Source organism: Procambarus clarkii, chromosome 27 (genome assembly GCF_040958095.1).
Source record: "Procambarus clarkii isolate CNS0578487 chromosome 27, FALCON_Pclarkii_2.0, whole genome shotgun sequence".
NCBI lineage: Eukaryota > Metazoa > Arthropoda > Malacostraca > Decapoda > Cambaridae > Procambarus > Procambarus clarkii.
In genome coordinates, this window is record NC_091176.1 from 9,679,834 (window position 1) to 9,707,482 (window position 27,649).

Below are 27,649 nucleotides of genomic sequence, written 5' to 3' on the forward strand. Positions count from 1 at the left end.
TGTGTGTGTGTGTGTGTGTGTGTGTATTTACTATTTGTGCTTACTATTTGTGGCTGCAGAATTGACCTATTAGCTCTCAGACCCCGCCTTTCTAACTTTTTTTTATTTTTCATCCATTATATCTACTACTACATATATTTCTCTCTAACACATGAAGAAAGTAGCCCGTATCAATTGTCTAACTCCCAGGTAGGTATTTATTGCTAGGTGAGCAGGAACATCAGGGTGAAAGAAACTCTGCCCATTTGTTTCTTCGTCGGCCGGGAATCGAACCCGGGCCAATAGGATTATTACACCCGAGCGCTATAAACTCAGCCACGAGGCCAGACATACACACATAATGTGTGTATACTCACCTTGTTGTACTCACCTAGTTGTGCTTGGGGGGTTGAGCTTTAGCTCTTTGGTCCCGCCTTTCAACTGGTGCACAAATTTTGTAGCCTATTGGGCTCTATCAAATCTACATTTGAAACTGTGTATGGAGTCAGCCTCCACCACATCACTGCTTAATGCATTCCATTTGTTAACTACTCTGACGCTGAAAAAATTCTTTCTAATGTTTCAAATTGTGTTTGTGTGTAAGAGAGATTGAGTCAGAGAGAGAGAGAGAGAGAGAGAGAGAGAGAGAGAGAGAGAGAGAGAGAGAGAGAGAGAGAGAGAGAGAGAGAGAGAGAGAGAGAGAGAGAGAGAGAGAGAGAGACAGACAGACAGACAGACAGACAGACAGACAGACAGACAGACAGACAGACAGACAGACAGACAGACAGACAGACAGACAGAAAGATTTAGCTTTCCACATGTTGATATTACGTTTCCTATTAGGCTTGGGGATCTTCCAGAGGGTGCAGTAGCAGGGGTCCGGGGCAGAGGCGTTGGTGGTAGTGTTGACCTCGTACGGGTTCACCGCTAACATCGCCACTGGAGGCTTCATCCACTTGGCTCTGTCAATCAAAAAAGTAGTGAATAAGTAATGACGATTTCCAGATGAGGATAGTGAATGGGATTTAGTGGTTATAGTGACTTTGATCTGAATTGGGTGAGATCGAAATGATGATGCATTGATGGTGAGAAACAGTGTTGCTTAAATAACCATCAAAATAGGATGGTGACAATCTAACAATCCAACGGTACCGTTTGTTTCTGGAACACTTATGAGGCCTATGTTACGGCAGTGACGGGAGCAGTGCCACGATTAAGATACTGAGAGATATCAAGACACGGCAAGCAAGTCCTGACAAACATAGCATTAAGGAATTAGCAATACAACAACAAAATTTACAATACTTTGAATCGTTTTCCCAATTTTTAGTAAATAATTAATCGTGACTTTCCAAAATAAATATTTAGTTAACAAGAAACCACTCCAAAAAAATCCGGTCAATAGTGAAAGTCACATTCCAATAAGACGGTAGAACCACCTCTCACCTCTTGATGATCTTAGTGATGAAGAAGGTCAGATTCTGAGCCATGAGGTTGAGGTGATGAGTCTTATTGTAGCAGGTGAAGAGCAGAGGCGGCCGAGTGGTTGGGTCCTCCGACAAGGGGTCAGAGGTCACCGAGGCTGTCAAGAGGTCATTAAGCTCGCTGCCCAAGGTCACTGAAACCTGGAAGAGAACAATTAGGGGTCACGTTTAAAACTTCAAACGTCAGCCCTTCGTTGTGTAGTCTAAACTCGCAATTTGGATTATGTAAAATGAATAAAGCCACAAGGGCCATGACGAGGATTCAAACCTGCGTCCGAGAGCATCCCAGACGCTGCCTTAATCGACTGAGCTACGACATGGTCAAAAGAGTTGAAACCGAAGGCCTACTGAACTTACTGGATCCTGCAGATCCTTGGATTATGTGTATTTAATTGGGAGGATAATGTTAATGTAGTGTGTCATAAAGTATATATGACACCAGATAACAAGGGGATTATGTTTCAGTAATAGGGGCTAATGTTTATGTAATAGGGGGATAATGTTTATATAATAGGCGATAATGTTTATATAACAGGGGATAATGGTACTATTAGAGGTGATAATGATCAAATATGTGGATAATGTTTATATAATGGGGGTTATGTTAACGATCCCCCCCTATACTCTCACTCCCACCACCCGCCTCGTCAGGGGTTCATTTATGTTGAATTCAAATCAAATTCAACAATAACAAAAAACTTGATTCATAAAAGGTTGTACATATATAAAGAAGTTAATTAACAGAACTTGATGTTCGGTTCTGAAAGTACACCGAGGTGAGTGTAGTGAGGAAGCATTGAGTAGAGCAACTTGCTAGAGAATTCAGCTTCTCACTGGTACATTGGTAACTCATGTAACTCATTGTAACTCATTGTTACCATGTAACAATGGTATTCGGAAAAGGACTAGGGTGGAACCAATGCAAGGGCTATACAAGAACCACTATCAGCTATTAAATAGGGGAGTGATTGTTTAAAAGACTGCATTTTCCCTGACGGTCAGAAGGCATTTGACACAGTCAGTCCTGTACATGTGTCAATTACAGTCTCAAGAGAAAAGCTGATGATGCAAAGCTATTGAGAAGACTCAGAACAGAAGGAGACTTTGATACATAACTAACTGAACATACCACAAGACAAGGTGGAATCAAAAATGGCTACTGAACCTTAGCTCAGATTATAAAAGGAAAACAGAGTTATAAAAGGTAAACAGGATTGAGAAGAACCTTATGGCACTATAGAATGTAGGCGAGAAAGACCTAACATTAGACAACTCTAAATTTAATGCCAAAGGCACACAATATAATCTATATATAATATATATATATAATATATATATATATATATATATATATATATATATATATATATATATATATATATATATATATATATATATATATATATATATATATAATAAATAATCTACGTGAGACCATATTAAATATGTAATACCTGGTTGGAACGTCTACCTGAAAAAGGACAACATAATGTTAGAAAATATCATAGATATATGTAACAGGGCTTGTTCCCGAGCTGAGGGAACTGAACTACAAGGAAGTATGGAACTTGAAATCATCAATCTGGAGACGAGCAGGATGAGGTTAAATATTAACAAGATCAATTTGTAAGAGAGTTGAAAAGGGAAAATATTAGGTGCTGGAAATAAGAGAGAATAAGCAATAAAGATGCATAAAAAAAAACTTTTTTAGCGTAAGATTTGTAAAAATACAATAAATTCAACCATGTAAATGTTGATAGTAACCCAGCATACAGTTTTTAACACCGAGAATGACTAAACAAATTAAACACCTGCATTTCCCACCTAATTTTATCTTCAATAGTAAACTCACTTCTTAATCATCACTCATGGAGCGTGGCTGATAAAATAATCTGGGAACTGTCGCTGCAAATAACATGCACGTCCAGGACGGGCTTCTGAGTAAATGGTTATCCAAGATATAATGAATCTCTCTCCTTCTGAGTTAAGTCATTCGTTGTGCAATGTCGCCCTGGCAACACTATGGGGGAGGGGAGTCAGAGGGCGAGGCACTCCCCTCATGGACAAACCTCTTGCCAGCTTTGAGTTAGTTGTCATGCAAAATCAAGATAAATGGACAGATGGAGTCTCAGTGGAATGAAATTGGTCAGGTCTGGGAGATGTGTTCTGATTTGCTCTCTCTCTCTCTCTCTCTCTCTCTCTCTCTCTCTCTCTCTCTCTCTCTCTCTCTCTCTCTCTCTCTCTCTCTCTCTCTCTCTCTCTCTCTCTCTCTCTCTCATCTCTCTCTCTCTCTCTCTCTCTCTCTCTCTCTCTCTCTCTCTCTCTCTCTCTCTCTCTCTCTCTCTCTCTCTCTCTCTCTCTCAACAATATTCCTTGCCAGCAAAACAATACATGTAGAAGCACCGCAATATGGGGAAAACATGGATATATATTTAAATTGATATGCAAAATATATCGCCATTGGAAAATGTTTTGCTTGTGTTTCATGTAAAAGTATTTTCTATATTTAAAACCGATTCTACCCGCTAATTTATTCATGGGAAAACCATGAAGGCATCCATCATCACCACCCGCACTGTAAACACCGGCAGCTTCCTGTAGTGTAGGGGACCCTCACCCTCGCTACCACTCACTCACTCACAAGCGAGGCTGCCCCTTGAGTCTAACAAGAAGGGACGATTGAACGAAATTTAGGACGAGCAAGTTTTTGTCTAACCGCAACAAACGAATGTTTCTGTATGTTCTTGGCCAGCATGGAGAAGTTAGATCAACTGTGTTCCTGTGCTCTCCGGTGTATAGTACAGCCACTGTCTCCAACACTATCGTCGCAATCGCGGATAAAGACTTATTCTGTTGGTTTGGTACAGTCGGATCATAACCGAAAGGTTCAGGGTTCGTTTCCCGCAACAGAACAGAGATGTTTGAGACATTTCCTTTCGCCCGAGGCCTCTGTTAACCTAGCAGAGAGAGAGTCACGTGGGACTTAGGCAACTGTTGTGGTTACAGTCTATGGAAGATCAGTAGTTATCCTGGAGGACCATCAATACGCCTAACACACTTCCAAGCCCAGACTACTGAAAACCATGACAGATCTAAATATGTCTGGAACCTATTAATCTGCCGACTGAACGTTGAGAGGCACGACTCGATAGCAGAAACTCAGCCATAACAAGCAACGGCCAGCACTAAAATTGTCATCACAATCACAACAATTGCCAGTGTTGATATCACCGTCGCAGCAGCGGCTACGATTCCCGCCACTGATACACTCACCACCGTCCCCACCCAGCTACTGTAAGACACTCACCACCGTCCCCACCCCGCTACTGTAAGACACTCACCACCGTCCCCACCCCGCTACTGTAAGACACTCACCACCGTCCCCACCCCGCTACTGTAAGACACTCACCACCGTCCCCACCCCGCTACTGTAAGACACTCACCACCGTCCCCACCCCGCTACTGTAAGACACTCACCACCGTCCCCACCCCGCTACTGTAAGACACTCACCACCGTCCCCACCCCGCTACTGTAAGACACTCACCACCGTCCCCACCCCGCTACTGTAAGACACTCACCACCGTCCCCACCCAGCTACTGTAAGACACTCACGACCGTCCCCACCCAGCTACTGTAAGACACTCACGACCGTCCCCACCCCGCCACTGTAAGACACTCACCACCGTCCCCACCCCGCTACTGTAAGACACTCGCCGCCGTCCCCACCCCGCCACTGTAAGACACTCACCACCGTCCCCACCCCGCCACTGTAAGACACTCACCGCCGGAGCCCCTAGCCAATGTACACTTCGTCTTCGCTGGGCTTCTCATTAGCCACACATAAGATGCAAACGGCGCTCCTCGGTGATCTCCAGAACCCTATTGCAACTTTGCCTCTGTCGTCACGGACTTCCTGAGCCAACTTCACTAATGTCAGTTTTGTCCGACGGAAATCTAATGTTCGTTTGTTTCGATTATCACGGTGATTTGGTGTGGCTCTCCCGTCTCTCCCGTCGAGAGAGAGAGAGAGAGAGAGAGAGAGAGAGAGAGAGAGTGAGAGAGAGAGAGAGAGAGAGAGAGAGAGAGAGAGAGAGAGAGAGAGAGAGAGAGAGAGAGAGAGAGAGAGAGAGAGAGAGAGAGAGAGAGAGAGAGAGAGAGAGAGAGAGAGACAGAGAGAGAGAGAGACAGAGAGAGAGAAGGGAAGAGACAAAATGACAGGGAAAAAGATATATAAAGAAAGAAAGATAAAACCAGACCAACCTCGATGAGACGTCGCCATATATCATTTAAAACACTTGCGTTCCTTAGCATTTTAATTTTATTTTTAGCAAATGATCGGTTGTTGAGGCCCCGAAGGTGCAGAGTATGTGTCTCTTAATAAGTTGCCCATCCCCCCATTTTCACCCTCCATCACCATCCCCACCACCACCCTTCACCACCATCACCACTATCAATACCAAAAAAACTCTACGGTACATGTCCATGACGCGTTGGGAGGTCAGCATCATCACTCCTTACGGCCGTCACGGTAGCATAGTCACGGTGGTCACGGCAGGTCACGGTAGCATAGTTGGAGGTCACATATGAACAAGCTCAGAATAATAGGAATAAAATATCCTCAAACCCTAAGATCCCAAGATTTAAAGAGTAAATCTAATAGTAATAGAATTAAAAGGTAAACCCCCTTCAATCCCAAGAATTAAAAGTAAACCATACAACCCCTAAATAAGTTATAGAAGTAAACTCCAAAAATCCCGTAAACAAGAAATCTCAAATATTAAAAGTTAATCCTAAAAATATTATGTAAAGCACTTAACAAATAAGAATCAAAGACAACGTGGAGGACACTTAATACAAGAGAACGTGGAGGACACTTAATACAAGATAATGTGGAGGACACTTAATACAAGAGAACGTGGAGGACACTTAATACAAGATAATGTGGAGGACACTTAATACAAGAGAACGTGGAGGACACTTAATACAAGAGAACGTGGAGGACACTTAATACAAGATAATGTGGAGGACACTTAATACAAGAGAACGTGGAGGACACTTAATACAAGAGAACGTGGAGGACACTTAATACAAGAGAACGTGGAGGACACTTAATACAAGATAATGTGGAGGACACTTAATACAAGAGAACGTGGAGTCCACTTAATACAAGAGAACGTGGAGGACACTTAATACAAGAGAACGTGGAGGACACTTAATACAAGAGAACGTGGAGGACACTTAATACAAGAGAACGTGGAGGACACTTAATACAAGAGAACGTGGAGGACACTTAATACAAGAGAATGTGGAGTCCACTTAATACAATTATTCTTCTCGGGTCCTGGGGATGACTAACTGGCCAAACGACAGCCAAAGTACCAATTGGTTTCTCTTCTATTTTCCCCTTCTTTAACTTTACTTCAGAGAGGCTAATCTCTTTATGTTTCGCTTCACAGACTTTTTATTGTTTTTGCCGTGGGAGACTCGAGACCCCCCCACAGACAGCGGCTTCCTCCCACGTTCAATTACCACTCACCTGAGTACGGCCGTGTGGAATACATATTTATTTTATAAATCCAGGAATTCCATGTAAGGATTTCTCGTTGCCTCAGGTGTAAAGCATTTAATAACCGGCCCTTAACACGAGCTGTTCAGCCAACACTGAGGAATAATCAGGACTCCAGCTTCAGTTTTATATTATTTGTGTTAGTTCAGTTTTATTTTTTATATATTTTTTTATTGCAGAAATTGTTGTTTTGGTTTGAGCACTCTGAGGAAACTATCAGTGGGAAAGCGCCAAGCCATTACGACTATATAGCACTGGGAAGGGTCAGGATTAGGGTTTGGGATGAGATTGGGTGGGAAAGGAATGGTGCCCCAACCACTTGGGCACTCTGAACTAGTTTGTATACTGTCTAAGGACTGATAAAATAATGTGTACTGTTCTAAGTCAATTACGTTTCCTTCCTTTAGCAATTCTAGGCAAGCGTCATTAATTTAACAAAGATTAAATTTTAATAACCTTGACCCTCTGTTTTCCTAAATGGTTATTATCGAGCATGTTTTGCCCGATGGAGCCTTTCCCCGCACAAATCCGAGTAAGCAAAGGTGAAGAAACAATGGAAAAAACCCTAATCCTCTGTTCCTGAATCGTTACTACATCAGATTTACGCTGTTGGAGCACTGGTCGACTATCCACTGGCGTAAGCAGTGTTTCAACACAGCCTCACTGTCCTCATTTCCTCCTGAACATTGAGCCTCTGTAAAGCCCGGAACTTATCCACATGTTATTCTGCGAGGAAATATGAAGAGCAAGAAAATTCCTTTACACACAAAATTGGAGAAATAAATTTTATTTTACCTCGTAATATAGTCGGTGCTTGAGCAGGCGTTGTTAAGGTCCACGACGCCAATCACACACAGTCTGGGATATTATTATAAGTATCCACATTTTGAGAATAATTATTTGATGATCTGTAAATGTGACTAAGAGAAATGTGCCATAAACCAATTCTGAAGCATGACGATCGCTTAAAACAGAGACAGAAAATGAAAATTGATGTTACGTGTTTAAGCAAGACGTTCTAAAATGATTGTTATTCTAGTTTAGGCTAATCAACTAATTGGCCGCTGTGGTGTGTTGCAGGTACGGCCACCTTATGGTGGTGTCTCAAGTACGGCTCACTTATGGTGAGTTTCTGGTCTTCAGAGTCACGAAGACTGAACTATGCGGACCGGAAGCAGTTTCTAGTGATCCGTGAGGACACTGATGCCTGTCATTTGGTTCAAGAACGTCCACATAAAGATATACGTATACACTGAGAGGGATATATCACGCCTTTCAGTGTATATTGTTTACTTTACTTTAGTCGTGGACTATACTCAGAACTAAAGTATACTTATTGTTTGGTCAGTAAAGTATCGTGGTGGCCTCAATAACCCTCCAGAGGTAGACAGGCCTTAAACCCAACGCCAAGAACGTACACTTAGTAACTAAAAAAAAAAACTTCATTATTTATCATATTTTGTCCGAATTGCATGCAAATTGCAGCGACCTGTTCAAGCTCCCTGAGAGGTTACAGGGATACAGGGTACTAGTACACTTGTGACGGCTGTTCTTTATGGCAATTTCGTCCGGTTTCTCCACACACACACACACACACACACACACACACACACACACACACACACACACACACCTTACACCCATTGCCTCTGTTCACCTAGCAGTGGTTAGGAACTTGGGTGTTAGTCGACTGTTGTGGGTGGCACCCTGGGCAATGGTCAAGTGCTGCATATATCCCAGGTATACACGATTTTTCCCACAAACGCCCCAAGGCACAGCACGAGGAAAAAAACCCACAAGGCTACACATGAAATATGCCGCAAGGTCACTGGGCCGAGTGGGCCGGAAGGTCCAAAAAAGGGTTCACGCCCAAACAAAATAACTACACAAAAACACACACACACTTTGCCTCCACTTCCCTGGATACACTCAGTTGTTCTTGCTAGACCTCGCCTTCTTTTTACACCCAATCCTTGTTTATCACCCTTAACTCTTTACCCTTGCCCTCCACCCTAACCCTTTACCCTTGCCCTCCACCCTAACCCTTTATCCTTGCCCTCCACCCCTAACCCTTTACCCTTGCCCTCCACCCTAACCCTTTATCCTTGCCCTCCACCCCTAACCCTTTACCCTTGCCCTCCACCCTAACCCTTTATCCTTGCCCTCCACCCTAACCCTTTATCCTTCCCCTCCACCCTAACCCTTTATCCTTGCCCTCCACCCTAACCCTTTATCCTTGCCCTCCACCCTAACCCTTTATCCTTGCCCTCCATCCCTAACCCTTTATCCTTGCCCTCCACCCTAACCCTTTATCCTTGCCCTCCACCCTAACCCTTTATCCTTGCCCTCCACCCTAACCCTTTATCCTTCCCCTCCACCCTAACCCTTTATCCTTGCCCTCCACCCTAACCCTTTATCCTTGCCCTCCACCCTAACCCTTTATCCTTGCCCTCCACCCCTAACCCTTTACTCCTTGCCCATCACTCATAGCACTCTATCGTTTCCCTTCATTCCTCACTAAACCCCACTCTCCTCTTCCCATAGACATTCCCCGAATAGATCACAACTCACAGGCTCGCCCTCCACCACGTATTGGACGGTCACTGCGTCATCGGGGAGCTGCGTCACCACCTCCGCCTGCGTCCCCAGCAGGAGCGGCAGGAAGTCGTCCTCTGCCTCCTCTTCCTCGGGCTGAAGGGTCACATTGGAGGACGATGTGGAGGTGGCGATATCAAGGTTGAGGTCGAAACCTTGCGTAAGGTTTACTGTCGGGGCGGTAAGGATGTCGATCAGCGACGTCGGGTCAGTAGTGATCTGTGGGTGAAGAAGCGACACTCAGTCGGTCTCGCTGGCCACAACATCAGTGTAATTCGACACTGATTCGACGTTATATGTGGATATTGTGGCCACTGGGGTGACGGCCTGAGGATAAAGATACTGAATGCGATCAGCATTCTCGTGAATTTGTCGCCACAAGCGTAACTCCTGCGTTCAGGGTATCTGAATTTGGATCAGTATAATGATGTGAATATTCGTTCCCGCTTACCGTCGGGTCCTCTATGATAACATCCGGATGGAGGTGTATGGAGACGTTGACGCAGGTGATATTGAGTGCCGGGAGTTCCATGATGGAGAGAGGTCGCTTGGAGAGCGGGATGGGGGTCGAGGTCACGCAGGGCACTGGCCGGTTAACGTAGGCGCCCATAGAGATGAGGAAGTAGGTCAGGAAGACGAAGAACAGGTTGTTGAATCTGGCGAGATGGTGCATGAGAGAGACGGGGATTTTCAGGGGAATCGCTAATGGGTGAAAGTTCAGAGTATTTCCATTATGAACGCTGTGCCACATACTGTATACTACTTCACCCCTGATATATTCCATGACTTATATACAAAAAAAAATCTTAATATACATTCATCAGTTTGAAAAATATAAACACATATATGATCTGAAGGAAATCAAATTTAGACCACCTCATGAAAAAGTTAAAAAAATGCTTAAATTACTCATTTTATAATCAACGCGGCATACATGAATCTTGATATCATGAACAACAATTATAAACAATTAACATAGTAACGGTAATGTGTTTTAACAAACTTCCTTGAATATCTTTACATATACTCTATGCAGGACACACTTGCAATAATCTTCACCAGGGAATGTAACAACACAAATAGACGCAAATTGTTACAGTATGTCACTTGCTGCTGGAGTCATGTCACCTCTTATTGCCAACTCTCTCTCTCTCTCTCTCTCTCTCTCTCTATATATATATATATATATATATATATATATATATATATATATATATATATATATATATATATATATATATATATATGTGTGTGTGTGTGTGTGTGTGTGTGTGTGTGTGTGTGTGTGTGTGTGTGTGTGTGTGTGTGTGTGTCTATACATACATGTATACAAGATGGAATGTGTTGAAAGAGTGGGTAGAGGAGTGAGAAAGACAAAAAGTGGGAAAGGGGTAGAGCGAGAGAGAGAGAGAGAGAGAGAGAGAGAGAGAGAGAGAGCGAGAGAGAGAGAGAGAGAGAGAGAGAGAGAGAGAGAGAGAGAGAGAGAGAGAGAGAGAGAGAGAGAGAGAGAGAGAGAGAGAGAGAGAGAGAGACAGAGAGAGACAGACAGACAGACAGACAGACAGACAGACAGACAGACAGACAGACAGACAGACAGACAGACAGACAGACAGACAGACAGACAGACAGACATACATACATACAGACAGACAGACAGACTTATAGAAGTATCACTACCACATTCTGCAGCTCTGACTCCAGCTTAAACATTAACATGGCATGTCTGTGTCGTCAATAAACCCTTTTCCCTTCACGCTTTGCACAAATTCCTCAAACGAAAACATCACAACCTGCTCGTCCCGTGAAGAACCTCCCACCTTTAGATTTTCTTCACCTCCCAGAAGACAACACACACACATATATGGCAACAATTCTCGACATAAACAGCTGTGAAGATTTAGCAACGCAGATATCCTCCATTTGACGAGACTCGCCTGCCCCAAATTTGCCATCAAATCCGATTAATTGGCTCCAAGCCGCGACAGATTACCAAGAGTCCTCAATAGCGTTAACAAGTATACAACCAGCGAGCGATCATGGCTTATATATACCACGGGAGTTGTATGCAGCTCTTGGGTGTATATCTGAGTGTTTAATTTAGTCCTGGACTCCTACTTTTCACGTTTAAAACATACTTGCTGGTTGATCAGTCTCTCTATGGCCGTAGTGATTCTCCAGAGGTTGATAGACCGAGAGGTTAATCAAGATGTCCTCAGTAGCGTCAACAAGGTTAATTTCAGCGATAAATCACCGAGAGGTCCCTCAGTAGCGTCAATAATGATATAGCTAACGAAAGGTTCAGTAACGCTTCCTGCCTGCTTCCAGGAGAGGGTTACAAGCAAGGACTCCGCGCTGCCAGGGGCCGCGATAAGTGGCATAACACTTATATTGGAGATATTGACAGGGAAGCGAGGACGAGGCCGTCAACACCCATCGGGTTCTGGTCATGGTTTTATCTCTCATCCACTCTGTTATTCCCGTCCAAACTGAACCTTCACGCCGAGAATTCACTTTATTACCAAGAACTAACATTCACTTTACCACATTGACGAACAAGTGTTCACTTTATCATCATGAAAATATTGGTAAAATATATATTATATGACGAGGTAAAATAGGAACAAACAAAATATTTGGATTTGTTAGTGGCGCATTGGTTTAGTGGTGTGATTTTTAGTGATTGTTAGTGGAGTGATTGATGGTTAGTAGGGGATTGGAAGAGGTGTGACGTCAAGAAGGCCACGTGACTTTGACAAGGTCCTGACCGCGGTCACAAGGGCCTGACCGCGGTCACAAGGGCCTGACCGCGGTCACAAGGTCTCGTATTGTATAATTAGAGAACGCTGAGTTAATTAGCGTCTACCTCAAAGCAGACGAAGCACTTTTGTGATGTCGGAGAATTTCTGCTTAATGAGAACTTTGGTCTATTGAAATTTGTTGAACAAAAATTATACGCCCTTGTTAGACAAAATTATTATTTTTGTTTGGCAAAAATTATATATACATATATGAGACTATATTATACCTGTTTTTAACGAAGGTTTCCCACTTGGTCTTGAGGAGGTCGACGATTGGACCTTCCATCAAGTCAAGATGCGCCTCCTTATCCTGCAAGAAAGATAGTGAACATTAAGATGGTAGAAATTATTCAGAATCTGCTGCTCTTTTCTTGTACCTTGCTCAGTTATTCATAATGTAATTATTTAATTATTGCAATGATCTAACAAGTCACCAAATGAAGAACAGTATAAGATAAGCAAGAGAGGATTAGTGCCAGACTCAATGATTTACCACTTTTGGTAATATTCAATAACACATTCATCCACACAAAGAAATGTTTGTAGCATTATCTCACACAAAGAACTATTATGACAGTGTGGTCTACATACCAGCGTTCAATCTTTTTAAATGAAAACAAGTTAGTTTGTGGTTATATATATAACCACAAACTAACTATATATATTTATATATATATATATATATATATATATATATATATATATATATATATATATATATATATGTATATATATATATATATATGTATATATATATATATATATATATATATAACCTCCAAAGAGACAACTAACACAACACCTATACCCCCTATTAGACTATTTTACAGGAACTTCTTTTCCACAGCTCATAAAACAGAGGAAAGGGTCCTGAAAGATATTGTTAATAGAAACGTTATCCCTACAGACAAAAATCAGAGGATACAACTGACGATTTACTATAAAACCAGAAAAACGGCCAGCCTACTCATGAGAAACTCTCCAGACACGAAACAGAACGCTTTAAAAGAGACTAACGTCGTCTATGCCTTCAAATGCCCACTTGGGGACTGTAAGCTCCAAAAAACCCAGTATATATGCAAGACAACAACATCTCTTTCTAGGCGTTTAACGATGCATAAACAACAGGGCTCCATTAAGGAACATATAATCTCTTCCCATAACCAAACCATCGCCAGAGAAATCCTAGTAAACAACACAGAAATATATATATATATATATATATATATATATATATATATATATATATATATAAAACTACAAGCTTGTATAAACACACAAACCGATTGTTTCAGAAAGACTTCTCACCATGAAAGATTCGAACCTTAGACTGACAGGACCAATGAGACAATTAAAAAGTCCAGTACCCTGACCAAATGACCACCAAACTATTAAAAGTATTGGATTATGGAGACTAATATATGCCCAATACCAATGAGTATATATTGTGTGAGATTGGTCAGGGTACTGGACTTGTCTGTGGTCTCATTACTCCTGACATTCTAAGGTTATTCCTCACACTCTTTGTCATTCTCTGTGTACCTGTCCTCACCCGTTCCAAGTTTCATCACCTGTTCTTTCACTGTTCTTTTCCTCCTGATGTGGTTGTGGAGCAGTTTTGATTCGGTCTTGACTTTATTTGCTATATCATTTTCATACTGTCTTTCTGCTTCTCACACTGATATACTCATTCCTTGCTCTCTGGTCTCTCTCTCTGGTCTCTCTCTCTGCTTTCTGGTGTTTTGTTATTTTGGAAGTTCCCCCAAGTTCTTTTGTTCAGTTCCTTTGTTTCCATACATGCCCTATTAAACCATGGATTATTCTTTTACTTCTCGTTGTTTTTCCTTTTAGGCTGGGATAAATCTGTTTACTGCCTCCTGACACTTTTGGGTGAAATAGTCCAGCATGAGTATATATATATATATATATATATATATATATATATATATATATATATATATATATATATATATATATATATATATATATATATATATATATTGTGACAATAATCTCCTTCAAGAGATTGAGCCTGCTCGTCCCTCCACAATTACGTCGATACAACTATATAAAACTACTATGGAAGAAATGTCCAACAACGACAACAACATCTCCAAGGTTTGCCAGAGCGCAAAACGTATGCAGCCAGGAACACCTGCTCAGACTCAAACCGCCAAACTACCCGTCTTGCTGCCGGCTCCTCTGATTGGTCGCTGGTCGGGCTGCAACTGCACTCCACCCCCCCATACTACTTGATGTCTGGGGCCGCCACGACCTCAGTCCTCAGAATATTCCGTGCTTTCACAGTTAACACTTCTCCCTGCTAGAAGTAAGCTTTGGCGTACGTGTACTAAGAGAGGTGATAGCTTAAAGCCAATATTCCAGCACCTCTCATTTTTTGTATATTGCACTTCTTGTTATTTTGTCTTAACGTAACTTTTCATTGTGTCATTTAATTATTCTTATTACTTTGATTGATTGATTTTATTATACGAATTTGTTTGTCCATTTTATTCATGTTTTATTTCTTTAACGTAATTAAAATTCCATTGTTAAAATTTACTTGTGTTTTGTGTGTCTTCTCCTTACCTTACCACAGACGAAGTTCCAGATTTTCTATTTTTTTTAATACTATGTGACGAGGCCATACCCCTAGCTTTGAACAGCCGAACACCAACGCGTTACCGTCACAATATATATATATATATATATATATATATATATATATATATATATATATATATATATATATATATATATTGACGTTGTTTATGCATGAGTGGCTGTATGCATTCATATCTTCGAATAACAAACTTTTGTAAAGGTTAAACCTGAAAGTATGTTCTCATATTATACAAGAAATATGCTGTTTATTTTAAATGCTCACCTCCATAATATATATATTCATGCCCGTGAGGCATTATTGCGACTCTCTGGCATTGGAATATATGTACAGGATTCAGCCTATATGAGCCTATATGCTGGTATAAGAGTGGTGGACTTACCGCATATGTAGGTATGTGAGTAGAGGACTCACCGCATATGCTGGTATGTGAGTGGGAGACTCGTCCTATATACTGGTATACTAGTGGAGAAGGACTCACCCCATAAGCTATGAGGTTGAGTGCAGACTTGGTCTGGGTCTCGCCAGTGTTGACATTGATGGTGTCCAGGTAGTCCAAAGGATAGGCAGCACATGTGATGTTACCTGGAATGATACAGGGATGTCAGGATCATGTCTCATCTTGCTTAACACACACACACAATCACACACATTCACACTAAAAAAAACACAAACATAACCACACACACACAAAACACACACACAGGATGGTAGAATATTTTACAAAACATACTCTTCCAATAATTTTAAATATTAAAACGAAAGCACTACCAGAGGTAACGGAAATGAACAGTATTTTGCCAATGTATATATGAAGGCAAGAAATCCAAGGCCAATAAACATGTATACTATTGCATCCCCAATAACTATAATTTAGTATTAAAACTCATTTTAGACAATGTCCTCAAATGCACCAGAAGTTTTAAGCCTTCTGAAATGATTTGTTAAAACATTCTATGTTAAAAAATACTTTCCTAGCCACACACCAGCTAAACCAACTATCTCCTTAAGCAAGCCCAACAACCTACGTCTTCTCGAGTTCCTCCAGGAGCTGCAGCACTCACCAATCTGCCAGTAGATCTCTCTCTCGATGTTAAGAATGTGGAAGAAAATGTCACGATGGGCGAGAATGGCGGCCAGCGTCATGGGGATCAACCCTTGGCGGTTCCTGATGCTGATGGAGGCTCCAGCCTCGAAGCACATGTCAAACATATCCTGGCGAAGGGATGCAACCTCGAGCATTTTGTTCGTGTAAAAGAAGGATTTAGGTTATAACAAATGTCATTGTAATATGCTCGGACAGGTGTCTGAATAGGAACATTAGCACACACACACACACACACACACACGCACACGCACACGCACACGCACACACACACACACACACATACACACACACACACACACACACACACACACACACACACACACACACACACACACACACACACACACACACACACACACACACACACACACACAAATTCGCTATAATGACCAACGAACAACAAATCCTCGGGAGATTCACCAGTCTCAATATCAGCCATGACCTCACGTATGTCAACAAAGGCATGTTTGTAGAATATTCTGCGACTTAACTGGAAATGCACGAGGAGGGGGACGTGCTTCCGCCTATAAAGTGACACTTGGAACTGCGGAAACACATTGTTTACTTGCAATTCCCGTATGAGGGGAAACAATGGAAGTTTGTATTTGATATAGTTTGCCACCAGTAAACCGAGTTATGTCACAGGGGTGTCTAGTGTAATTGAACGAAAATGTAAAATAATATATTCCTTGTGTGATCATTAGGGATTTATTACGTTTTTGTTATGTAATTAAAGTTATTTGACTGAGGAATTGAATGGGGGGTTCTGTTACATGTCTCTATCATACATCGTCGACAGGGACATCGTGTAGGTTTTTCAGGGTACAAAGTTAGTAATACCAGTTGTGTGTATATATATATATATATATATATATATATATATATATATATATATATATATATATATATATATATATATATATATATATATGCCATACAAACACGAAATGTATTTAAGAATGTGTAAAATTAACATGAACCCACGATTCCAGAAAAGATAAATAATTTAACTGTTTATAATTGCAGAATTTTTTGCTTGATTAGTATATGTTTTCTTTAACATTCTTGTTAATAGCTTAAGCCTATCTATAGTTTTCCTATATATCTGTATATCATCTTTGTGTCTAATATTCTCTCTCTTTCCACACACGCAGAAATCACAATAGCGTGGTGCATCAAATGAACAAGTCCACATGGGCCGTGATGAGGGTTCGAACTTACGCCCGGGATGATCCCAGATGCTGCCTTAGTCGACTAGGCTACGACATGGTTAGGACTAGGCCACAACCATGTCGTGGCCTAGTCAACTAAGGCAGCGTCTGGCATCATCCCGGGCGTATGATCGAGCCCTCATCACGGCCCTTGTGGATTTGGTCATTCTCTCTCTCACTCTCTCTCTCTCTGTCTCCGACTCTCCCTCCCTCCCTCATAATCTCCCCACCATCACTCACCATCTTGTCGTATATAACCATCATGTGAGTCACAGTGTTACCGTTCGTGTCCTGCATATCCGGATTAGCTCCCTGCAAGAAAATAATCTTGATGATAGTTACCTGATATATATATATATATATATATATATATATATATATATATATATATATATATATATATATATATATATATATATATATATATATATTTTTGTGAGGGTACCACCTCTGGTGCCAATGTGGGGACCCATAGCCTCGGAGAAGAAAATAAAAAGTATTCAGAGGAGACCTTGTGGTTTCTCACTGAACACTAATATTATCTTCTCCTACCACCCCCATTCTTTTGTATGTACACATATATATTTACTTTATTTGAACTTTGTTATATATATATATATATATATATATATATATATATATATATATATATATATATATATATATATATATATATACATATATATATATATATATATATATATATATATATATATATATATATATATATATATATATATATATATGTATGTATTAAACACTAGCACTATCCCGACACTCGTCCAAGAAGTTCTTTTCTATTTACATTTGAGCACCAATAAAATAAACATTTATTACAGTAACGAAACCTATCATTTGATCATAATTAGCAAGAGGAAACATGATTATATCACAGTCGAAAAGATAGAATTAAATCCTGGGTTAGTCACCCCAGCTAACTTGAAACAGCATTTTCTGTGAACTGAATTATTTCACAAAGAAAACACTGTATCTCGTAAACGTCTCTTGTATGTAAAATCCAACCTCCTGGATTGAGGGATAAGCAGGTTAATATTTTCCAAATACATTCCTGTAAATAATACCGGCATATATAATTGAGAATATGGACATGTCAAAAACATTATTATTAACTAAGCTATGGCTAATCTAACGTTTATTTTATGGTCTTTCTAACTGTATTAACAAATATATTTTTTATATAGCAAAACAAGAAGAAATGTATATTTAGAGGAGTTATTGCAGTGAGATTGCATTCTGTTTATTCAGTAGTGAAATGTGGATTCAAATTACCGTAGAGTTTTATCGGACTAACGACCTCATATAGTCTAGGGTAGCTGCACTAATGCAGATGTACCTAATATGTTAATAAAAAAAAAAAAAGCGAGATGGGGACTTGTATTACCACTGCTACCTTATTCAATCGTGTGGTGTTGATATCCTCAAAATGCATCCGGAGTCTGCCAGTGCAGACCGCTTATCACATGCCTCTGTATGACTAACCATCCTGTGTGATGGGGATTTTTTAGCATCAGCTAGTTAGCTTTTTTGACACACTGTACTCCACTTCATATAGTCTAGAGTTTACAATATGAATTACCTCTGTTACGTAGGATATAAAAGCAATATGTAAAATGTTTCAGTAAGGTAGATTATTAAACATTTAGTATAATTAAGTTCGGTATTGTTAAGTTGTAACAAGACCAGTATCATTATGGACACACAGTATGATGCAAGTTTAAAGTGCTAAAACAGAGCATTTGGGTTACAGTTATAATATTAATCACATCAATAATGAAGAAATCCACAAGAGCCGTGACGAGGGTTCGAACCTACGTCCGAGAGCAGCCCAGACGCTGCCTTAATCGACTGCATTATGTACAACAATAATGCTAGTTAGAAGATCGTTTAAGACAGCAAGGTTTTGATGAGAAGGTTGCATGAAGACCAATCCAGTGAGCATGTCAGAGACAGAACCGTCTCGTCCTCTCCCTCTGGCTGGGAAAACCTCGACGGGAAAATAGTAAGTTCTTACTGTAAAGTGTATCGTGTAAAGTTTTACAAACTTGTTTTTATCTTTTACAAAAAAGTTATTCATATTTTACACTGCACAAGGTCTTTTTAATTACCCTGTTATTGGGGCAGTTAAATTAGCACGCAACAGAGATGAAATGTAACTAGACCTTGGTACGACAATATATGTTATCAAAACTATATTGTTTCTGATATTTAGGTCTGAAATAAATTACAAACACTCAATTTCCGGAAAGTCCACTGTAGCAAAAAATTCGGTTTATTTACATCTAAACACCAATATGTCTGCACATCGGAACAAGTCAACGAGACAATGTGGCTTGACACCTCCCCTGATCAGGTTGGGCTTCACTCATCGACACAGCTGGCTTCAGGATAAAATAAGGTCAGGTCTGGACCTGGAGACCTTAATAAACCTGAAGAAAACTCCAAGTCAGTTTGACTATACATGAGTCACATGTAAAGAGACATGACTTCGAATTCTGATCATTTCATAAGCAAACTCTACTAACGGAAACTAGCTCATGCTCTCGAGCACTTCATTACTGAATTCTAGTTATTAACAACCTGAAAAAAATCTACCAGTAGTAGGTACCTGGAGCCTTGACGTCACTTTATTCATTCTCCTCTTCTTGAAGATTTCCTCATAACCCATTCAAAGTTTGCTAACTTTGTTAACCTTGTCTAACATCACGTCCTGTGACATGGGAATCTTTGAATCAAATAAACTCTAACCACACTGCATATAAACAAATCCATAAGGGCCTTGATGAGGGTTCGAACATACGTCCGGGATGATCCCAGACGCGCCTTAGTCAATTGCGCCACGACGTGGTTAAACCCTTGTGGATTTGTGCATTTGATATACCACGCTATTGTGATTTCTGTGTGTACAGTGCATATAGTTTTCATCCTTTTGTACTTGCAAGGGATGAGCTACACCTCTTAGTTCACGACTTTAAACCATTACAATAGACTGTTGTGTTGGTTTGAGAGCCGACTGGGCGGTTATTTCTGCTTTAACATTGTGAATGGAGTTTGACTATATACATTCTATTTATAAACGAGTCTGACACTGAAACAAAAATGTGTCTCATGATTGTGCGGTTTATCTGGATAATGAGCCATCATCTGTGACCCCTTGGTCGTGTCCTTCCCATGATTGATAGCTTATCCTTACCGATCCTGTTTATTAACCTCATTATTTTGTATGTAATTGGACATTTGCCTACGGTTGTGTGTATGTGTTTAGCGTGCGGGCAAGTGTGTGTTTGTATGTTTATGTGTACGAGTGTAAGTAAATACGTGCGCGTGTGTGTGTGTGTATTTACTATTTGTGTCTGAATCGAGCTATTAGCTTTTGGACTCCGCCTTTCTAACCATCTGTTTTACCTCTATTATAGCTACCATATATAAACACGCATATACATCTATACATATATACAGTCTCTAACACATAAGCGCGCGCACACACACACACACACACCAAGAGTCAATGCTCGATCTTGCAGGCACAAATAGGTGAGTACACAAATCTCCAGGAAGCAGCCCGTAGCAGCTGTCAAACTCCCAGGTGAACAGGAACATCAGGTGAAAGAAACCCTGTCCATTTGTTTCCGCCTCTGCCGATAATCGAACTCGGGGCCCCTTAGGACTACGACTCCCGAGCGCTGTCCTCTCAGCCGCGAGGCCCCTGTTGTGTGTGTGTGTGTGTGTGTGTGTGTGTGTGTGTGTGTGTGTGTGTGTGTGTGTGTGTGTACTCACCTAGTTGTGTCTGCAGGATCGAGCATTGACTCTTGGATCCCGCCTTTCGAGCATCGGTTGTTTACAGCAATGACTCCTGTCCCATTTCCCTATCATACCTGGTTTTAAAATTATGAATAGTATTTGCTTCCACAACCTGTTCCTGAAGTGCATTCCATTTTCCCACCACTCTCACGCTAAAAGAAAACTTCCTAACATCTCTGTGACTCATCTGAGTTTAAAGCTTCCATCCATGTCCTCTCGTTCTCTTACTATTCCGTGTGAACATTTCGTCTATGTCCACTCTGTCAATCCCTCTGAGTACCTTATACGTTCCTATCATGTCCCCCCTCTCCCTTCTTCTTTCTAGTGTCGTAAGGCACAGTTCCCTCAGGTGCTCCTCATACCCCATCCCTCGTAGCTCTGGGGCGAGTCTCGTTGCAAACCTCTGAACCTTTTCCAGTTTCATTATATGCTTCTTCAGATGGGGACTCCGTGATGAGGCGGCATACTCTAAGACTGGCCTCACGTAGGCAGTGTAAAGCGCCCTAAATGCCTCCTTACTTAGGTTTCTGAATGATGTTCTAACTTTTGCCAGTGTAGAGTACGCTGCTGTCGTTATCCTATTTATATGTGCCTCACGAGATAGATTAGGTGTTACGTCCACACCCAGTTCTCTTTCGCGCGTCGTCACAGGTAGGCTGTTCCCCTTCATTGTGTACTGTCCCTTTGGTCTCCTATCTCCTAGTCCCATTTCCATAACTTTACATTTGCTCGTGTTGAATTCCAGTAGCCATTTCTCTGACCATCTCTGCAACCTGTTCAGGTCCCCTTGGAGGATCCTGCAATCCTTATCTGTCACAACTCTTCTCATCAACTTTGCGTCATCCGCAAACATCAACATGTAGGACTCTACGCCTGTAAACATGTCATTAACATATACAAGAAATAGAATTGGTCCCAGCACCGATCCTTGTGGTACTCCACTTGTTACTGTTCGCCAGTCTGACTTCTCGCCCCTTACCGTAACTCTTTGGCTCCTTCCTGTTAGGTAGTTCCTTATCCATGCTAGGACCTTTCCCCCCACCCCCGCCTGCCTCTCGAGCTTGAACAGCAGTCTCATGTGCGGTACTGTACCAAAGGCTTTTTGGCAGTCCAGAAATATGCAGTCTGCCCAACCATCTCTGTCCTGTCTTATCCTCGTTATTTTATCATAGAATTCCAGAAGGTTTGTTAGGCACGATTTCCCTGTCGAGAACCCATGTTGATGTTTGTTCACAAACCTAATGTTCTCCAGGTGTGCAACCAGTCGTAGCCTAATTATTCTTTCCAGTATTTTACAGGGGACGCTTGTCAGTGATACAGGTCTATAGTTAAGTGCCTCCTCCCTATCACCTTTCTTGAAGATCGGCACGACATTTGCCTTCTTCCAGCAACTGGGCAATTCTCCCGACATAAGTGACTCATTAAAGATCTTTCGTTCACACACACCTTCTGTGTGTGTGTGTGTGTGTGTGTGTGTGTGTGTGTGTGTGTGTGTGTGTGTGTGTGTGTGTGTGTGTGTGTGTGTGGATGATATTCTAAGTGAAGTTACAAGACAAGAGCTACGCTCGTGGTGTCCCAATACGAACATTTCACAGCACAAAACAAGCAAAAACTCCCACCAGTATCAATAGCCAATTATTGATTTGTCACATTGTTGTATTTGCCCTGGGAATAATGAAATATATGTGTAAACTAGTGAGGCATGTGAAACTACATGTACGCCCCGGTTTCCACTATGCATATGTATATATGCATCATGCATGTTTCACTACAAACTAGAGAGCAGATACATGTATATATGTACATATATTAATGCATGGATGTTAGACAAAATATTCCACAGAGAACAACATACGACCCTCGGGAGGGCGGCCCAAACTGTTCGGAATGCAATAAACATATGTCAGGGAGCCAACTCCGTCGACACTCCTCTGTTCTGTCTTAAAAAAACAGTTATTGGGCACAACAAGATATGGCGTCCTCAGACACCTGTGCCACATATATTAGCAAAGGAGTAATTCCGTGGACCACCCAGTGATGCCATTAGACCCGACAATCTTCTTAGTATGTCTCAACCTAAAATATATTTAGTCGTTCCTTGTATAAACCTCAAAAACGCTTGGCTTGAAAAAAATGGTCGTGAATTGTTTAAAGACAATCGACTTGAGAATGGTCCAGGACGGACCGAAACGTCGTCGTCCCTTCACCTTCTAGTGTGTGGTCTGGTCAAAATATTTTATTTTTCATTACTCGACGTTGTTATACATAATTATTTAGTACTCTCTTCGATTTTTATTCACTCAATGATCGCTATTCACTCGGTGCTCTTCTTAATTATGTTATCAACAGTGAAATCGTACAAACGATACTAAATAAACATATGTGAACACGACTCTTAATAAACGCTCGATATATGGGAGCATGTCTACCCCACCTGGCCTGTGACGTCATCCACCTGGTCACGTGGTTGGGTGATCGAAGATGTAAATTATGTTCTTATTTTTAAACATCCAACCTCTCACCTCTTCTCTCCCTCTTTTACCTTCCTTCCCTCCTTCCTTCCCTCCTTCCTTCCCTTTGTTTCTACCTCTCTCTCTCCCTACCTCTCTTCCTCTCTACCTCTCTCCCTCTTTACCTCCCTCCCTCCCTCCCTCCCTCCCTCCCTGCATTCCTCCTTCCCTCCCTCTCACCCACCCTCCCTCCCTCCCTCCCTCCCTCCCTCCCTACCTCTCTCCCTCCCTACCTCTCACCCTCCCTCTCTCCATTCCTCTCACCCTCCCTCCATCCCCTCCATCCCTTCCCACCCTTCCACCTTCCTGTCTCTGTCCCTCAATTCCTCTCACTCCCTCATTTCTTCCTTTAACTATACTCTCCTCCCTCCAACACTCCCTCACCCCCCATCCCTCCCTTCCTACCTTCCTGCCCTAAACCTTACCTTAGCAAGAATGAGACGGTAGCACTCCTCCTGTCCCAGACAGGCGGCGAAGCTAAGCGGATACTCGCCCCAGTACACATAGCTGTGAGCGGAGATAGACAGGGAACTGGGTTAGCTGAGGCAGGAGGCTAAATAAAGGAGAGCGAAGGAAGCCAGGTAAACACCTCACCTTTTTATACCTCTCTTCCAGAGAATAAAAACATTAAAACTATGCGTAAACAACTAATGTTTATGAGGCTCTCCGTCGTGACAGCACAAATACCTGTCGTATTGTTACGTAAACTAAGCTGACTGTGTTTTTTTATATGTAAGATTAATAATATTGATTTCCTTTGTAACTGGTCATCGCGGAGGTCTTGGGAGATAACATCAGCCGGGCCTCGGCCCAGCTGAGAGGCATTAGGCAGAACGATAAGAAGAAGTCTGATATTTCAGGAATTTACTCATGGAGTTGGCGTCACGAGGGGCTGAATAAGGAGGAGAGGAGAAGGTGGAGAACCAGACCTAGCTCTCTCTCTCTTTCTTTCTCTCTCTCTCTCTCTCTCTCTCTCTCTCTCTCTCTCTCTCTCTCTCTCTCTCTCTCTCTCTCTCTCTCTCTCTCTCTCTCTCTCTCTCTCTCTCTCGAGTTCTAGGTCACGAAGCAAAAGTTACCGTTACTATTCCTTATTCCAAAGGAAATTTCAAAAATCAGGATAATGGGATTAGTTATTTAAAAATAGACACGAGAAATATATAAAATCCCTGACAGGGAAAAGGTTGAGAGAAGGATTACAAACGTTAGACAAAAGGGACAAGAGAAAGTTTACAAAAGTCAGAGGAATGGGTAGAGAGGAGGATTAAGACATTGGAAGAAAGGGTTGTAGAGGTAATGCGAACAATGAACAATTAACAACTAATTAAAGGCTTCCCCAAGATACTGAACCACTTAACATTTGATCATTAGACGTTTCCATCACGTAAAAATGATGTCTAGATATTTGATAAATATCCTGTGGTAGAATGCCAACGTTAACTGATAGATATTAACTATATACTGAGTTAGTACTGCCTACTGAATATTTCTCAAATAGGCTTTTGAAAGTTGTCTTCAGGTTATTTTACTGTTGGGCATTTGACAATTTATCAAAATCGTTACTTATTCATCCACTGAGTATTAGCCTACTGAGCAATTAAAACTTGGTCATACATCATATGGTGTTTGTCCAATTGAGATTTGGAAGCAATGTGTTTCACCAAAGAGTATTGAATTACAGAGTACTTGACCATAAGTCGTTACACTTCCATCAATTGCTCTTGCTCGTCGTTAGCTTGCCAGACTATTCAGTATGATCCCTCATTCGCAGTCCCATTGACATGACACCTCACTCACAGACCCACCGAGGAGCTGGGCAGTACTGTATCTCCTGCAACTCTAATTTCGTCTATTAAATGAAGGAAACAATGGAGCTAAATTGTAAATGAAAACTCAAAGGTTACCGGGGACATTGTGTAGAGATGCACCACTGGTCACAGGGACGCTGGAAATTAAGCTGAATTGGGTCTTGCAGGAGAAAAGCTTTATCTCCCAAGACACAAGTTGAAGGACAGAAAAGTTTACGTATTATGATCAACAATTATGAGCTGAAGTGTACCCCCAAGACTGAGGAGGCTACATTATCATTAAATCGTCTACGTCTACGCCCTCGAGTGCTCTATTCAGTGGGTTGTTAGTCCTAACCTGTATAGTTAGGCTCGTTTATAAGGCGTGTTAAGAGTTATTTCCATATGCTATATTTAAGGGCAGAGTTAGACTTTATTCCGTAACCCAGGAGAGGTGTTTTCGGCAACTAGTTAATTGAATTTCAAGCATTCTTCCAATACAGGAATTTTTCTCTGAAATGTTGAAAATTTGTCTATAAAGACAATTAAATTAAAGACAAAGAATTACAGCATTGAGGCCAACTTTCGTCTGGCGTAGTACACAACTGGAATGGATCCAGGCGACTTCCTGTACACATATATTTGATGAGTTTTATAGTATTTAGATTTCCAGGGACTATTTGATAATATTCTGGTGCTGTTTGGTTTGGTGTTGGACTTTCAACCTCAAGAGGGTCGCTGACGCCACTGCTGTAGCTTATAGACCTTCCAGCAGGTACACTTTAGTTCAGAACATAATTCAGGACTAAAGTAAACTCTCCGTTTACACACACGACGAGACGGAAAATACCTCTCCGTGGATATAGCCCGTGTTGTGATGTTATCAGTGTTCTTGTTGATATTATTCTGCATGCAGTATTTTATGGGAAGTGGGAGAGGCAACGGAATCTAGAATTATTTCCTATAATGCTCAAGTTATTTTTCGACTTTGAACATGTAATGTCTGTATATATTACACATTAAATGTATATATATATATATATATATATATATATATATATATATATATATATATATATATATATATATATATATATATATATATATATATATATATATATATATATATATATATATATTAAGCATTTAATGTGCATATTTTACTCATTTAATGTGTATGTACAGCACAAATACACCCACCCTTCATAGTTGGTGGGCAGGCAGAGGTCGACCCACTCGTGGTCGAGGGAGTCACACCTGGAGGTCTTCTGGTCCTCGGGACACATAAAGTTACCCAGACAGCGTTCGTGGTAGTTGGCGCCGTTGTCGAGCAGGAACTTGACCATCGCCGGATCCTCGTTCACGATGGAGATGTGCAGCACATTCTCCCCTGAGAACACGAGCAGGACTGTGAGTGTGTCGAGGGGGGGTGGGATACGGATGGAGTGAAAAGGGAAGGAGGAGGAGGAGGAGGAAGAAAAGACGAAGTAGAGAGACAGAATCGACTTGAGAATGGTCCAGGACGGACCGAAACGTCGTCGTCCCTTCATTTTCTAGGTGTGTATTGGTCAACATACTTCAGTCACGTTATTGTGACTCCTCGCCTGCAGAGAGACAGGGAGAGACAGAGGGCGAAGGAAGGAGGGCAGAAGTAATTAACAGAAGGTTATATTTTGTTAATTATTTACTAATCATTCATTAATATAATAATTCACAGCTGGTGGAGCAGTGAGAGAGTGACAACAGTGCTTACCTCGACACGTGTGATAACAGTAATGAAGAAAATAGTTTAATAAACAGCGGTAATTAAAAATAGCAACTTTGGTGATAAGATGAAGTAATATTTGTTAGAAATCTTAAGGTGAGACATACTTTGTTCAGTTTGTAATATTTAATACAAAATCATCAGTGACTTAAGGGAATTTGATGGTAGCGTCAACAGCTGATGATGAGGGGAGATAATGAGGGGAGATGCTGTGAAGAGACGACATAAGGAAGATACTTAGAAAATATAATGAAAGGAGATCATGACGTGAGATGATGCGAGGGAGATGATGAAGGGGAGAAAATGAGGGAGAAGATGATGAGGGAAGATAATGAGGGGGAGAAAGACAATGACGAAAGATGAAAATGGGAAATAATAGACCGGAAACTCACAAAGACGTGAAAGA

The 27,649-nt window shown here is 41.2% G+C and overlaps 1 protein-coding gene across 1 annotated transcript in view; it reads right to left on the reverse strand.

Annotated features, from left to right (window-relative positions):
- nan (transient receptor potential cation channel subfamily V member nanchung) overlaps nucleotides 1-27,649 on the reverse strand; it is a 58,147-nt gene that overhangs the window by 13,591 nt on the left and 16,907 nt on the right. Inside the window, exons 5-14 of the mRNA XM_069332317.1 lie at nucleotides 26,679-26,868; nucleotides 24,120-24,201; nucleotides 17,606-17,677; nucleotides 16,111-16,261; nucleotides 15,528-15,631; nucleotides 12,651-12,733; nucleotides 10,077-10,281; nucleotides 9,602-9,844; nucleotides 1,426-1,604; nucleotides 811-941 (exon numbers count right to left, since the gene is read on the reverse strand). Coding sequence (XP_069188418.1) covers nucleotides 811-941; nucleotides 1,426-1,604; nucleotides 9,602-9,844; nucleotides 10,077-10,281; nucleotides 12,651-12,733; nucleotides 15,528-15,631; nucleotides 16,111-16,261; nucleotides 17,606-17,677; nucleotides 24,120-24,201; nucleotides 26,679-26,868 — 1,440 coding nt within the window. The remainder of the gene's footprint in view (nucleotides 1-810; nucleotides 942-1,425; nucleotides 1,605-9,601; nucleotides 9,845-10,076; nucleotides 10,282-12,650; nucleotides 12,734-15,527; nucleotides 15,632-16,110; nucleotides 16,262-17,605; nucleotides 17,678-24,119; nucleotides 24,202-26,678; nucleotides 26,869-27,649) is intronic.